Below are 15875 nucleotides of genomic sequence, written 5' to 3' on the forward strand. Positions count from 1 at the left end.
AATGTGTGTTTATGTTCTTTCAAAAGAAAGGCTCTACTAGGTGACAGTATCTCAGCACTAAAAGGGCTCAATTCATTTCTTCTGCTGTAATATGGACACCCTGGTATGCTGAAAAGTTTTAAATTTGACTCTCTAATTGCTACTAGCTACTGAATCACCAACTGAATCTTACTATTTGATGTATTTTTCGCAGGTATACTAGCAGATAAGCTAAAAGGCCTACATTTTTAATGAACATATTGTCCGTCCATTATTATTTGGTTCAACTGTTCTTACTTTTAAGCATGCCAAATGATTTCATTGCCTCATTTTGAATGACGTCACTACATTTGCTGTCTCATAACCGTATTAACTGAAGTAATTACGCCCACAAACTGCAACTGCGATCAGTCCACGAGAATGATTACATGTTTTTTATTATTATTATTATTATTATTATTATTATTATTATTATTATTATTATTATTATTATTATTATTATTATTATTATTATTATTATTATTATTATTATTATTATTATTATTATTATTATTATTATTATTATTATTATTATTATTATTATTATTATTATTATATGTTATTTCTCATTCACATTAAGTGGTCACAGGTCCATAAAGGGCCAACACCAGACCAAGGTCCGCCATTTGGTGATGGCTGTCATAGAGGGACATTTTGTGATATTTAAGTCATAGAGTATATAACTTGTACGTCCAACAAGAACCATCAGTCCATCCATCACCATCTGGGGTGCTCCTTCCTTCTCTGGAACAATGGAGCTTCAGGTTGTGCAGGGGCGTGAAATAGCAGGTGGCTGAGTGGATATGTTGTAGGAAGCTTCCCTCATGACTGATGACACTTGTCTGTGTGGTAATTAGGGTTTCTAAACAACACAACACCTTAGTTCACAATGCCCACCTGACATTGGAATAACATCACTCTTTTGGACCACCTTGCATGTTCCCCTGATCTAAATCCATCCATCCATTTTCTGTACCGCTTATCCTCACGAGGGTCGTGGGCATGCTGGAGCCTATCCCAGCTGAGAAAATTTGGGGATGGATGGCAATGGAAATCTACAATTCCAGACAGTGGACGCCCTCCGTGGAGCCATGTTAACCACCTGGACCAACATTCCCCCTAGCCTCCTGGAAACATTAACAAGAATGCCACAGCTACTCATTACGGAGTCCTTTTTTGAACATTTTACTTGTATTTGGGGCGGGGGGCATATTTTTATGTTAAGTTTAAGTTATGGTCTTCAACTGATGAACAGCCTATATGAGTTAAATGGTTGTTTGCAATACATTGCTTACTCCCATTTTTTTGTTGTTGCATTTTGAAGCTCTACTTTGGTCATATTTTCCAGAGCACTTGAAAATTCTGGGGGTTGCTTTGCATTACTGCAAGCTAAATATATTAAAATGACACACCAATTAAATTTTATTTATAAAAAGACACCCACATTTGTGGTGGACAAAGGATATAGCGTTTACAGATGCATAGTTAATTATAGTTATATTCTAATTAACCATATTACCAGCTTGTAATATTATATTAATACTGCTATGCATTTGCTCACATACAAAACCTTACAGTGGAAAGTGTACTTGAATCCAATACTAATGAATCTGCAGGAGGCGCTATAGCATCATATTAAAGAAGCTGACTTTGCCTGAGGTATTTTTCATCCAGTCTATTCGGGTGGTATGTGTTTGCTCATGCATGTATGTGAGGCAAACCTGAACTCATGTAGGCATGCAATGTTGGCCAATGCAAATTAACATGTTTGTGTTTGTCATACGACTGGAAAAAGTATAGTGTGTCTATCTATTCTAGTTTGCTCAACATTTAGCTTCCACTATGACAGAATTTTGGTGATGGAAGACAGTCTGAGCAGACGCTGTAAATTAAAGATGTCTGGTAATAGATTAATCACTACTACATTAATTTTATTCAGACAAACCGAAATTTCTATTTTCGTACCTTTTCAAAGCATTTCAGTTTCAATTCAGCTTTTTAGAATTCAAACACAATGTCTGCAAACATTGTATCATCTGGTTTAAATTAAAAATTAATTTATTTTTAAGAAATAATGATAAAAATGTGTTTTATTTTCAGTGTGCACAGGGACAAGAAAAAACTAACCATGGGTGGAGCAGTGCACCTTGGACACTCCTTTTGGAGACTGTGTATTATTAATCGTTACCAATGTCAAATTTGTTTTGACATAATAATAATAATAAAACTGCATAATAAAACTGCATTTTCAAACAAATACTTGGTTAAATACAGTAATAGAACCTGAACTCATCACAAATATAAAACGTTTTCAGGAGTTGTGTCCTACTTTCCCGTGAATGAGGTCAAAGGTCAAAATCACCCTAATCCCAAAAGTGACCTTTCCTCACAACTCAGGATTTATAAATACACACTCAGCATCACTAATGCCATGCTTTCATCTATTATCCTACACTCATTTCTGCCCGATCACAAGGACAGCAGTCTCAACAGTTCCTGGTCTCCAAATACAGGGAAATTGTGTGTTTCTTCTCAAACTTGATGAACCTGTTTTTTTGTTGTTTTTTTTACCAGACCTATTGGCATCCCATTTAATCAAAATGGTAATGTTTTTTATTATTTGATTTGGTAACTATGACTGACATTGTGTACCAAATAGGAACGGCAAGTGTCATTCCTGCATATCAGGTTTTGTAAGGAAAGTACAGACATCATTTCCAGAGATAAGTGACTGACTCACAGTTCTAGTGATAGGAGTTGATACTGAGCTCTAAAAACGGCCTGCATGTGATGTGGAACAAACAGGAAATTATCTGTTTGTAACCCATAAATCAGGTCACAAATGAATTATGTATTGGTCTACATTGTGTCATGCATTTGCTTACAAATATATATGTTTATATATGCAAAACAATATCACTATCAATGTTTAAATGTTGACAAATATTTTGTGTTAGACATTTGTTTTATGACCTGTAGCTGTCTTTGTTGGACAGCAATCAACCTGTGAACTTCAAACCCACTGTTGACGCTAAATGTAAAAGAGAAGGGAGTGTAGCCCAGAGGGGAAAACTTTGTTTTCCCCAGTCAGGAAGCTGACAGGAGTCGTTTACAGGTGAATGGGGTGTGGCTCATATCATAAAGACATTTTAACAAGGGATTCAAACAACATGACATACAGAAACTTGCCAGTATGTGTATAGTGTGACACGTTTTTTTACCTGGAAGTCTGTGGTTGATTGACTGCTTTGGAGCAGAGGTTAGATCTTGCACTTTACGGTACTGTATGAGAACACTTGCATTACTCCTGCATTATTACTGTTGTCTTTGCCCCAGTACTGATACACAAGACTGTTTTTGTAATGTTGGCTGTTTGTTTGCAAGAGCTTCTCAGGCTATTTTTGCATGACTATTTTGGAAAGTTTCACATATACATGACAAAATCAAATACACTGTAATGGGCCAGCTGTGAGTAATGGCACTGCAAAAAAAAATATGTATTTGGAATACATGTACACATGACCTTGTAATTGTGGTCTACGCAAGCGCAGCATGATAGGTAAGACGCTTCCTTTCAACTTGCAACGAAAGTGCAAAAGTCTTATAATGGTGTAAATCAGTCAAGTAATACCAGATTTATGATCAATAATGTTCAGCATGATTTTGTAATCGTGTTGTCATGTTCATTGGTCATCTTGATGCACTTTCTTTGCAAGAAGACACTGTCTGGAAAGTAAAAGTAAAGTCAGCAATGAAACATAACTCCACTTTCGTACAAGTGGGGAAAAAAAACTCATCAGTCAACATAGATCATATTGATACCATTGTCAGTTGTATGACATTCATTCATTCATTCATTTTCTACCACTTTTTCCTCACGAGGGTTGCGGGGGTGCTGGAGCCTATCCCAGCTGTCTTCGGGCGAGAGGCGGGGTACACCCTGGACTGGTCGCCAGCCAATCACAGGGCACATATAGAGAAACAACCATTCACACTCACATTCATACCTACGGACAATTTGGAGTCACCAATTAACCTAGCATGTTTTTGGAATGTGGGAGGAAACCGGAGTACCCGGAGAAAACCCACGCATGCACAGGGAGAACATGCAAACTCCACACAGAGATGGCCGAGGGTGGATTGGAACCCTGGTCTCCTAGCTGTGAGGTCTGCGAGCTAACCAGTTGTATGACAAACTATCAAAATTACTATAAAAATTGTCCTGGTTTGCTCTTCTAAATCTGTGTGCTGAAAAACATATTTTAGGTTTCTTTTCTAATTCCTTCTTCATGCTTGTAGGTTTCTATTAATGGTGAAGACTACAGTATATAGTCTAGTATGGCAGAAACAGGGAGCTCTTTTGAGGTTCAGCTTCAACATGTGGAAATTTGGTGGGAAAGAAAACCAGAAGAGAGAGAAAAAGTATTGCTCAATTTTCTTGCGAGTGATAGAGCCACAGATAGTCTACAATAAGTGGGAGAGAGAAAAGCATGGTAAGTATGCGTGAGTAAAGCCGCGTCATCAAGCAGAAGGCGGAGTTTAACCGCTTTTAGGTGGAGCTTGGCTGCTCTAATTGACAGATTATAGCGGAGGGGGCGTGGCCTGTCCTTGCAGACAGAGAAGCACGTGGCCAGGCGAGTCTGCACGAGGGAGCAGCAACAAAGAGCAACCAGTCTCAAAGAGTACACGGGACATCTGCTGCAGACACGCGCGCACACACACACTCACATGAGGGAGTTCACGTTAGCCACACACATGCATGGGGTATAATATGATTTCCAAACACCCACAGAGGAGCATGGAAAAGCAGACAAATAATTATTCTCCAACCACGTGAACACATCATTATATGCAAATGTCACCTTTGAGCCCTCACACAAACACACAGTTTTATATATACACACACTTTCCACAAGAACCACACGTTCACATAAAAACACTCACGCTCTTGTTTTCCCAGCAGTCATCAAGAGAGCTATGCAAGGGAGAGGTTTTTGTGTGTGAATACTGTGAGGAGAAAGGAAGAATTTTGACAGGGAAAGTTGGGGCACTCCACCCTGGGCAAGAAACAAGAAACACATTCATGACGCAAAAGAGCTGCCTAACACTACAAGAGAGAAACTGAATCAGCAGGTTATCATCTCTTGAATATTGTTAACTTTGCTTCACTTTCAGTATCTTTAGGTTTTAATCCAAGTCAAACTGATAGTAATGTGTGCATGACAGCTTTTCAATGTAAATTCAATAAAGGATTTTCCAACATAGTTCCTGATTGTCCCAAACACACATACAGGCCACTTCTGTTCATGAAATGCTAACCTGTACCCCCTCAACTGGGCCTAGTATGTTCAACGTGAAGACAGCAGGGTGGGGATCAACTTTTGCAGAATGGTTTTAGACACACAACCCCAGTGCACAGCTTATCATGTCCCATACACAGCTTATGTAAATGGATAAGCTGTCATGTCCACTGCTAGCCCCTTTATCAACAGTTTATGCTATGCAGACATGCAAATTGTGTGTGTGTGTGTGTGTCTGGTGGGGAAATATCTGCCTAGTAACTAGACACTGGCTGTTCCAGATTCACATACGTATTCCTCACACCCACAGACACACAGGCAAAAAATGCAACAAAAAGGGTAAGATGCATGTTTCCGTTGCCATGACAACATGTTGTCAGCTCCTCACGTGTATCTGTCATGGAACTTCCCAATAGTAGCCCCCAGCACGATAAAGGACACCCACCCACACAATTACACATACACAGAGTGGAACAGAAACCACCATGCACACACAAACATAGAAGCAGAGCGATAACAGCGTATACACAAGGGGGGATGGGTAATGATACTCGACACCTCCCACTTTCTCCTCAGTCACCCCCTCCCCACACTGAAACCCACAAACCTTTACATACTGAACAGACATGCATTTCACATACACATGGTCCGTCTTTTCTTTTCTGTACAGAGCTGCATTAACACAACACACAGACACACAAAGACCTCAGTGTAGAGCCCAGCAGCTTTACCCTCCCCCATCACTCCCTGTGCTTGCTTTACTGACATATGAAAAGCTCATGTCTGTAGAACAGGGGAACAGTGCAAGCTTTTTGAAAACTTGCATGACAACTAGCATAAACACTCCACATTATGAGCTCTATTTACACCTGACTGATCCATCCCTTGTTTCCCTCTAAACATTAAATGCAGTAGGTGCCAATATGTTACCATCTAATTGCATTATCTCACTGAGAACTCACTTTATTTACAGAATGGTGGTTGCATTTTTAATGTTTGTAGTCTTAATGTAATTTAATTCCATCCCCAGAAGGATAGACACCGGTAGAAACTCAGAAGGCCCACAGAATCAATCAAAGAAAATAGTTTTGCTCAAAATCCTGTAATTATTGCAACTTCACAAACTTGTGTTTTTGGGCTACATTTCAAATACGACTGAAGCCTCCACATGACCAACATTGCAAATTAATTACCAGAGGTTCCTATTTAACCAAGATTAAAAAGTCTGGCCAAAACTGACTGGCTGCCTGAGTATTAATTTTGATCAGTCTTTTTGCGAAAGGGATTACTGAAAATTATTTTTCTAAAGCTGACGTATCCTCTGTATATTGAAACAGACCAACATATTAGTGAGGTGACAATTTTGGATCAGTAGTGACTCTTTGGAACCAGAGGTTCTAAGTTCAAGTGCCACTGCGGACAAAAATAAATTCTGATTAGATGTTTGACTAATCTGTATCCTGACTACTGTCTAGGTACTCTTGAGCAAGGCATCTAATCAGCTTAGGGGTTAGGGTCACTCTCTCCTTAGATGCCTGTACAGTGTGTGGTCTGGTTGTGTGCCGAGCAGGCGTTATCATTTCATGCTCAAAGACTAAATAAGACTAAATAAGACCTACTGTATATAGTCTTTGTCGAATAAAGCTGCAGTCAATTCAAAGCCCTGAGAATACAATGACCTGGATGAATGAGAATGTTCACGGGGTAATTAAAATTAATCCAATGATGTTAGACCAAGAACATTACAGAAGAAAATTTGGGTGTCCATGTTGTTCATCAACAACTTTCACTCTGTTGTTTACATTATACACTGAGCCATGATGAAATCTCTGTTATCTTAGCAAACGTATGCGTTTCTTGAGTCACCAAGATTACGCAACATTGCCCACCACCATGGCTTCTTGTTTACACAGAACCTGTCAATGCTGGCAAAATGCCACCACAGCTTGTGGATGTATTTACACAGATCAAGCTTTTTGTAATAGAGGTTTAAATGAGCTACAAACAGACACTTACCCATAGTGTTACAGAACTTTATAGCTGCCAATTAGGTTGATATTTTGTTTAAATTCTGGTGCAGAGAGAAACGAGACACAGGAAGAAACAAGCTGCTCTTCTTTTATTTTACGTGTCACACAAATACAGTTTTGAAGTGGGGCAAACAGTAGTATCAGTGGTTTCCAGACTGTCCCCTGAGTTCCACAAACCCACCAATTCAAAGCACATCCCCTCACATGGAGTGACACACACGGCCTAGAGAGTGTTTGTTTTCTACAGGGCTGTGCCTGGGGATCATGTTATGTGTGGTTGACAATGTGGAGGAATACGCTGAGACTTGTCAGACCTGCAGGGCCAACTGACACACTGTAAATGAATGGAATGAATGCTTTTATGTTTTCCCCCAAACATGACGAATACAAGAAATGTTAGAGTGGCTCTTGAAAGCATGTGAAGCCATATCAAGATAAAACAAGCGTACCTGACTCGTTCAGTGTAAGAATTATTAAATCATGTGTTTACCCCATATATGGCTATAACACAAATACGCCATTTATGTTGAACTAATTTCAGTTTATCTTACTTTCTATTTAAAATTCTGTTTTCACAACCCTAAATAAACCTTAACATGCCTGACTTGTAACTGGTTTCTATCTTTGCTAAACACTCTCAAATTTGATACAAAGGACATGGCCTCAGAATCATAGCTGTTTAGCAACTCACACACTACAAATCCTTCACATTACAGTACAATTTATAGCGTGGTTACTTTTTTCTGAATCTAGATTATATGTTAACTTGAAAGAAATTATAATTGATTTGACAAAAGTGGAAAAATAAATTTCCATTGCCATTTCTTCCCTGTAGAAAGTTGAAAACACCTTTCCTCATCTGTCTAGTTGCCTTCCATAAACTCCCAGAAAACATGTTTACACTCACACTGTCAACACGTCAAGTGTTTGTATTTGCGTGTGTGTAAACATTTGTAGATCTAAAATGTATTCTGGCTTTAATTTGACATTCTGGTGTAAAGGTTAATTTTGGGTTTGTTATGGTATAGTATGGTTTATGACTGACTGCTGACTGCTGTGCCCCGCCCCGCTTTTACTCATGTTTTAACTGTGTATTAACCAATGAATGTTGTATTTTGGTGTGTCTTTTATTCTGTTTACTTGCTTTATTCAACTTCATTCTTTTGTAAAGTGTCTTTGAGTATCTTGAAAAGCGCTATACAAATAAAATGTATTATTATTATTAGTATGTGTTGTAGACATGCTTATCAAGTATAGTTGCACAATTCAACCTGACCAAAGAAGGGTGGGAAGAAGCAGAGTTTATTTAATCTAACTCGTCTCCATGTGCTTAATATTATGGAAATTGGTATAATCTATGTTAATTTTGATTACTTCAAGCTGCATCGAGTCCTTGTGAGTTGGATCTTTTCTTTTCCTTGTCGTCAAGATGATGTCATCTTCAGTATTTGTCCAGCGCCTGGATGTCTTTGTGATTTGTCTTGTGATGTCTTTTCTTTTTGTAATCAAGATGATGTGCTTTGGATAGCATTGATACTGGAGCCTTGAATTCTCGTTTAACCACTAGTTAAGTGAGTGGTGAATTAAGAAATTATTCACATCAATTGCAATAGATGTCCCTCGTGTAACTTGGGTACTAATAATCGATGGAATAGTTTTGGTTACTGTGAGAAACTTACACTACTCAAAACAATTGGGAATATTTGGCTTTTGGGTGGAATTTTAGGTTGATTCTGAAATGCACTATAACCTTTACAGGTGAACTTAATGTGACGTTTTGTAAGTTTTAAATGTACATGTCAAAATGTTCAGTGTTTGTCCTTTTTCCACAATCTGTATGTGATCAATTTTCTCACAATGGCAATTCTACCATTGTCAATGGATATATATACGTCAAGACATATACATATCATGTGCTGTACAGTATTTTTATGTACTACAAGCACAATAATAGTCACCCTTGTATCTTTTCATTTGAGTTATGTCAGCACCAGCATTTTCTCTCCCTATCGTTTGGGCAGAATATTACTCAATAAAAGCTTGTTTGTTGTCCTTGTAGGTGGATGACAAGTGGATGTGTAATAAAGGCAAGATTAGTTGTGCGCATGCGCCGTGCTAAACTGTAATAAAGGGGCTCCACGGGCAGCCAATGGCGACACGTTGTTTCACCCGTGACACCATCCGCCACTCCTCTTACTAAAGAAGGAAACAAACATCCACCCAGAAAGAGCTGGAGATCACCACAGAAAGAAGGGACGGGGCAGGCGAAGGCGAGGAAGGGAGAATTTAACCCACCACAAGCAGTCTTCTCACGGACAACCACGACACATTAAGACGGGAGGAGGACGTTTGCGAGGAGCTGAAAAATATTTCCCCCCTCAACAAACGTCATCTTATTCCGATCGCTTCAAGAGAAACTCCCAACGTTTTTCATCAGGTGATTATCTTTGATTGTTTTTGGTTTTATTGTTCAGTTAAAACGCTTTAAACGGAACGAATTGTGATAAACCAAGGGGTGTCATAGCGACCTTTAACGGTGGATTGAAAGGTCAGGTGGTGTGTGTGCGTGACGGTCTCGTCAAGTATTGTTGATCCCCCCTCCCCCAAATGTATTTTCCCATTTTGTTTGCCTGTGTATCCACAGCCACTACGGCACTCATAACATTAGCAGCCCTCGAATTTAACTGTCTGCTTTGGGGGGAAAACGTGGCAGGGAGATATAGCTGGTGCTGGTTAGTCTGTGGTTCTACATGGCCCAAGCTGGGGGATGGGAATCAAAGCCTGATAATTCCTGCCTACAAGTTGAACATTTATAGACCGAATCGTCAAACAAAACTAAATAGTCGAGATTGAAGCACTATAATAAACAAAATTATATATTTCTATTAGTTTATGCTGTAGGGGAATTCGAGGATTGGTCGGTATGTTAGGTCTCAAGCTATTGTTACTGCTTTTAAGTGTGATGTCACGATGTAAGTCGTTTCCGTTTGTTTTCTGAACACATTGGATATGTAAAATGTATGAAATGGTGAAGAATGGTAGATGGTAATGCAATGTCCAAATAGGAAACAAGGCGGTTGTAGACAAAGGGAAAAACAAAGGCAGTAGAGATCAGTCGTCTAGACTGACTAAACATTACGACTCTCCACTTCCTGTTTCTGTATTTGTTCAAATCTCGTCAGTTTTTTTTAACATAGTTATCTTCCTTTAACAGAACGACCCAGATGGCTCTGTATTGTCCTTTAGTGTGACTCAGTAGTTTTTAGCCTAGCATGGTCTGACACAAGTTGAGCTTGTCATTGATACTCTCTATAGTCCACAAAAGAGGAAGACCAACCCTAAAACGGTTTGCTAGCAGACAAAACATTTTGTGTGAGATCCAGGTATTTATTTAATTTCTGGTCAGAGTGTGGCTTTGTAAAAAATAGGAAATGTTTGACTTCTTCACAGCTGTCTATGATAAAGGCACCGTCAGAAGGTGCGATTGTGAAAGCAACACCCATTACTGACAGCTGACTGTTACCTTTATTAGTCATCACATGGTTCATCTGTGAAAGTCATACCTGACAATTATATGACTAGTGAATTTAGCCTTGGTTGAAAGTGTCTGTAAAGAAAGCAGCGCTACACAAGTGCTCATCATTTTCACCAGTCAGCAGATGAACACGTGACACACAGTGAGAGAAGGTCACGGTGGGCTTTTCCGAGGAAACCCTTTGTTGACGCACATAGCATGCACAAGGAGAGGCGGAGATTTAAAAGCACATCACGAGGTCAGGATACCTCTGCTGTGCTGGCAAGATATTTTGAAACAACTGTTGGCCTCTCCTGGAATATAAAACTCTTGGACCCCGCTTGTGACCGTGACCAGAATATTGACGAGCCACACTGCTACGCAAGTGAACAGCTGCCCTGTCACAGCATAACAGGGTCAAAGGTTATTTTGGAAAGAAATGTGATCTTTTTTCCGATGTAAGCTGGTTGTTTGTATCAGTCAGGAGGACGCCCTCTAATTTACATCTTCCTGTTTGCCCATGTGTCTGCATGATCATCAAGGGCTGTTTGAATTGTGGCGTTTCCCATTACACAATTTCTGTTTGTATTTCATCACTGCAACGTGGTACATCTGCATCACGGGACTATACGGTTTGCCAAGAGAACGTGCGTGCAAGGGAGGGGGGGGTGAGTCTGGATGTTTTGAAAGGCCTTATGTGGTAAGAATGGGATTTTAACATTATTTCCTCCTATTTGTTGCTTAGATATCTTCATTTTTAAACTTGAAGCTGCTTTTAGGCTTACAGTGTTAGTTATGGGTGTGTAGTTACCAACACACACTGATGATTCATACATTGTTGGGCAATAGGAAGTCAAATTAGGGTCTAGAATCACTTGACGTTCCATTTAACCGAAACAACTATTATGTTGTCATAGATGTTGTCATTGATGTGATGCGTCTTGAGGGATTTTTTTTCTGGATGACAAATGGTGCGTCAGATAAGGGAAGAGATATGCCAACTGTTCCCCTGCTTTGGGGGGAGAGTGGCGAGTTCTTGGCGATTAGGTTAACAATGCAGTCAGTTTTCTGTTAGGTGGTGAACATTGTGCTCTCTTTGGACTGAGTGCTGTCAAGTCAGGGGCAAGAATACATCTTCTCACATGACGACACTCAAGCATGTGTGGGTTTTAATCACTCACCCACTCTTTCATCTTTTCAGCAATGGCCCAGGAGACAAACCAGAGCCCGGTGCCCATGCTTTGCGCCACAGGCTGTGGATTCTATGGCAACCCCAGAACCAACGGCATGTGCTCTGTATGCTACAAGGAACACCTGACACGGCAGCAGAGCAGCGACCGGATGAGCCCCCTCAGCCCCATGGGTATGTCAGCACGCATCTATCTACCAAAAGGTGGCCAGGAGTCTGATTTTACTTCATGAGCTTAAAGTGATCATGTAAACCCAACCTCTGCTTTTATAGCTCACGTGTAAAGGCGGAAGGGGCATTGTTGTGCTCACCCTCAGCGAGTGTATTTTCCCAGCACCCCCCCTGTTTTTCCACTCAGTGTAATGAAAGACAGCTGTTTTTCTTCATGGCAGTGCTCAAGGTTATAGTCACTTGTAAGGTCAAACATGAGAGTCGCCGTCAGTGATATATTTATAAAGTTTGGAGTGACGAAAGAGACGCAATACATGGATTAAATATGTAATACAAATTATTTTGTGAGTTATGTAATGAAGTCAACTTTGTGCTCTGTCTCAGCTGCTAGTCCTACCTCAGAGGCCTCTGCGATCCAGAGACTAGAAGCCAGTCTTGCTAAGGTCGATGCCTCTTCTGCCTCCTCACCAGACATGTCTAGGTCAGTTCCACTCTTACAAATTGTTGACAGATTTTTTCTGTAAATAGAAAAATGAAGACATGCGTGCTTGTCCGACTGGTTGCTGATCCCCTGTCCCCTTGGTACACTTTCCAGAACTGTTCAAGGATCTCTGCCTGTGACTCAACAAATGACAGAGATGAGCATCTCGAGAGAGGACAAGTCAGAATCCCTAGAACCTGGTACATACACACTCTTGAGCAGACAGATGGTGCAGGTTACTTGCAGCTCAAACTCCCGTCTTCTTTGTAGCCACGTTGCTCTCCGTCAACTCAACTACAGGGTTTTCTTGTTGCCTCCTAGAAGGCAACGCTGTCTAAAAATAGACCTGTTTAAAAATACCTCCACAACAGAAGGCATTTTCAGACTTGCAACTGACTAGCAGAAGCTCTCACAGAGCAGGGCAGTATTTCTTTGTAGTACAGCAGGAGGTAATTTAAAGATGGGTCTTACACTAATTGCTATCTAAGACTGAGTAAAAGATAAAAGTATATTTTGCTTTGCATAGTAAATTAACTTCACATTTTCATGATGATGTTCGTAGGAGAAAACGTCTTGAAGCTATTTAAATTCACATCAGAAAATGAAGGCATTCATAATTGTAGTTTCTCTTTCATTGTAGTCGTAAACCAGCCAACTGCCTCCAACCTGACTCCTGTAGCTTCTTCCAGCAACGATGATAGCAAAGAGGACTCGTCAAAACCCAAGAAAAATAGGTGTTTCATGTGCCGCAAGAGGGTGGGCCTTACAGGTGAGAGATGGGGAACAGGAACTTGTTTTAAATGGTCTCTTGTGGCAGTTGTTGGTGTTCTAAACTGTTTTACACCTATTCCGCTTCTAGGATTTGACTGTCGCTGTGGGAATCTCTTCTGTGGTATCCACCGGTACTCCGACAAGCACAACTGCCCTTATGACTACAAGGCTGAGGCGGCCGCCAAGATCCGTAAAGAGAACCCAGTAGTGGTGGCTGACAAGATCCAGAGAATATAAATCCAACAAGGCAGACCAATGCAAGTGGCAGTGATGAAGATAACACCTTTTTAAAAAAGACTGGAGTGTTTTACCTTTTGAATTGAGCACTGGCATGTGTGGCCGAGTGAAGATGGAAAGGACTTGATTTACAAAATGAAAACCTCAAGAAAACATGAAAAAAAAAATCAGAGGGAGATGCATGAATGATCACTTTTCCCATTTTGATTAATCCATTTATCTTATTTTCTGTGGTGTGTCTGTGCCGCCATTAAATCTTTTTTTCTTCTAAGAATACATATTGTCTTATGAAGAGCAGCCCAGAGTCAATGTCCGTGATATGCTGCAATCTTCTCACCTTAACCAGGCGCCATTCTGTGCCAAACTGTAGTCATTTTTGGTCAGACCCCGTCAAGTGTCAGAAACCATCAAAAGAAACGAGACTACGCTGGAGCAGCGTTTAACTTTCCCCCAAAATGTTGCACAAGGGGCTCTGTTACTTTGTCTCTCTTTCCTGGCTTTACCTACCTCACAGCTGCTCTGTTAGCCTCATCATCTTCCTTGTTTTTTTTCTTTGTATCCATCCACTGTGACCCCAGCAGAGCAGCAGGTCACCTCTCCTCCGCCTCAGTGACCCCTCTGATCAGCATTCTTATGTTGACTGATTGGTTTGATTGTGATGAGGCTTGTTCTTCATACCTGGAGGTATAGTGCAGGACAGGGACAAATGGTTTGATTGTGATGAGGCTTGTTCTTCATACCTGGAGGTATAGTGCAGGACAGGGACAAATATTAAGACTCCACATTTCACCAAAACCCTTAAAGTGGGCATGCTGGGTAAAAGTGCAGTGGCGGGCTTGGAGGATGGAGGCCTCAGTTTAATCTAGGCTGCAAAATTGAATGAATGGGATTAATGCATGAGTTTCCTGTCACATAACAGTGTTTCCAGAAAATTTGGACTCTAGTTGTTTCAGGCATTTTTACTTGCTGAGACTTTTTTGTTTGTTGCTTTTTTCCCTTTCATCAAGCTCAAACTGATTGGCGCATGTATTCAATGCATTTGTGAAATTAGGGTATGTGAAACATGTTTGTTTATCCTTGGTTTTATTCATTTTAAGTGCGCTAACAGTGTGCACACTGCGTGTGCGTGTGTGTGTGTGTGTGTGCGTGCACATGTCTGAGGAGATACACGGTTTATCAGCACATGTTTACAGAACTACAGGAGCATGCCAGAGCTAGATTTATGAAAAATATACTAGACAACCACAATTTAGATGTACCTTCATCTGTCCAAGCTATTGGTCTCTGTCTACTATACAGCACCATAAGGGTGTGTGTGTGTGTGAGTGTGTGTGAGCGCGCGAGAGAGAGCACATGCCTGTGCAAAGTGTGTTTCATGGCTGCCTGATTTGTATGTGTCTGACTTGTGTTATCTCCCAGTATGTTTTTCATTTAAGGCAACCTTATGTATCTGTTTTGAGTTTTTCCTGATTCTTAGTTATATGCAAATTTGTACAAAAACTAAAACAATGATGTTGATATTTATGTATTGCATATAATCCCGCTATCCAGCATTACCACAGAATAGTATCATGTAAATAAAGCTGTACAGAGAGACATTACCAAGCCTTACTGTGTGTGTTTAATGGTGTCAGCATGTTCAGATCACTGATACATTTTATATTTGAACATAAATATACAAGGCCGGATGTTGACCTCAGCCAGACGAAGCGACTGAGGGCGGTGCTCTATCCTCAGGAAAAGATGAATAGAGAAACAACTCCTGTGTACCCGTCTCTCAGCTAACCCGGTCACATTGAACTTTCGTCTCGTGTTTTTACGGGGACTTGGCAGCACACACTGAATAACAAATTGTGTCACACAGGAAGTATCAAGCCCATAACCCTGGAAGAGAAGAGTTCTGCATCATATTTGGACCCGAGTTGCACAGGCTGGACTCAAACATTGTGCGTGTGTTTCAAAAATTGTATTTTCGCACCCATTTTGGGAGCTCAAGTCCCTTTGCAGATGGCGTCACGGTAACAGCTGCTCAGACAGCTGAGGCGTGCTCGTGGTGTTCCTGTGACAGTGCGCGACAGAGATCACATTGTTTGGACATGCGCCGAGGACAATGAAGGATTTACATGACATTAGATAACAAAAGGTTCAAGGTGTATGAACACAA

General features: G+C 40.4%; 1 protein-coding gene across 1 annotated transcript; it reads left to right on the forward strand.

Annotated features, from left to right (window-relative positions):
- The first annotated feature begins 9497 nt into the window (after window positions 1–9497).
- On the forward strand, window positions 9498–15312 carry zfand5a (zinc finger, AN1-type domain 5a). Its single transcript, XM_058071743.1, has 6 exons — window positions 9498–9785; window positions 12064–12225; window positions 12607–12703; window positions 12818–12903; window positions 13344–13472; window positions 13563–15312. Exons 2-6 carry the CDS (start codon window positions 12066–12068, stop codon window positions 13709–13711), a joined length of 621 nt encoding a protein of 206 aa, XP_057927726.1. The 5' UTR covers window positions 9498–9785; window positions 12064–12065; the 3' UTR covers window positions 13712–15312.
- The last annotated feature ends 563 nt before the right edge of the window (window positions 15313–15875 follow it).

This window comes from Doryrhamphus excisus, chromosome 4 (genome assembly GCF_030265055.1).
Source record: "Doryrhamphus excisus isolate RoL2022-K1 chromosome 4, RoL_Dexc_1.0, whole genome shotgun sequence".
NCBI lineage: Eukaryota > Metazoa > Chordata > Actinopteri > Syngnathiformes > Syngnathidae > Doryrhamphus > Doryrhamphus excisus.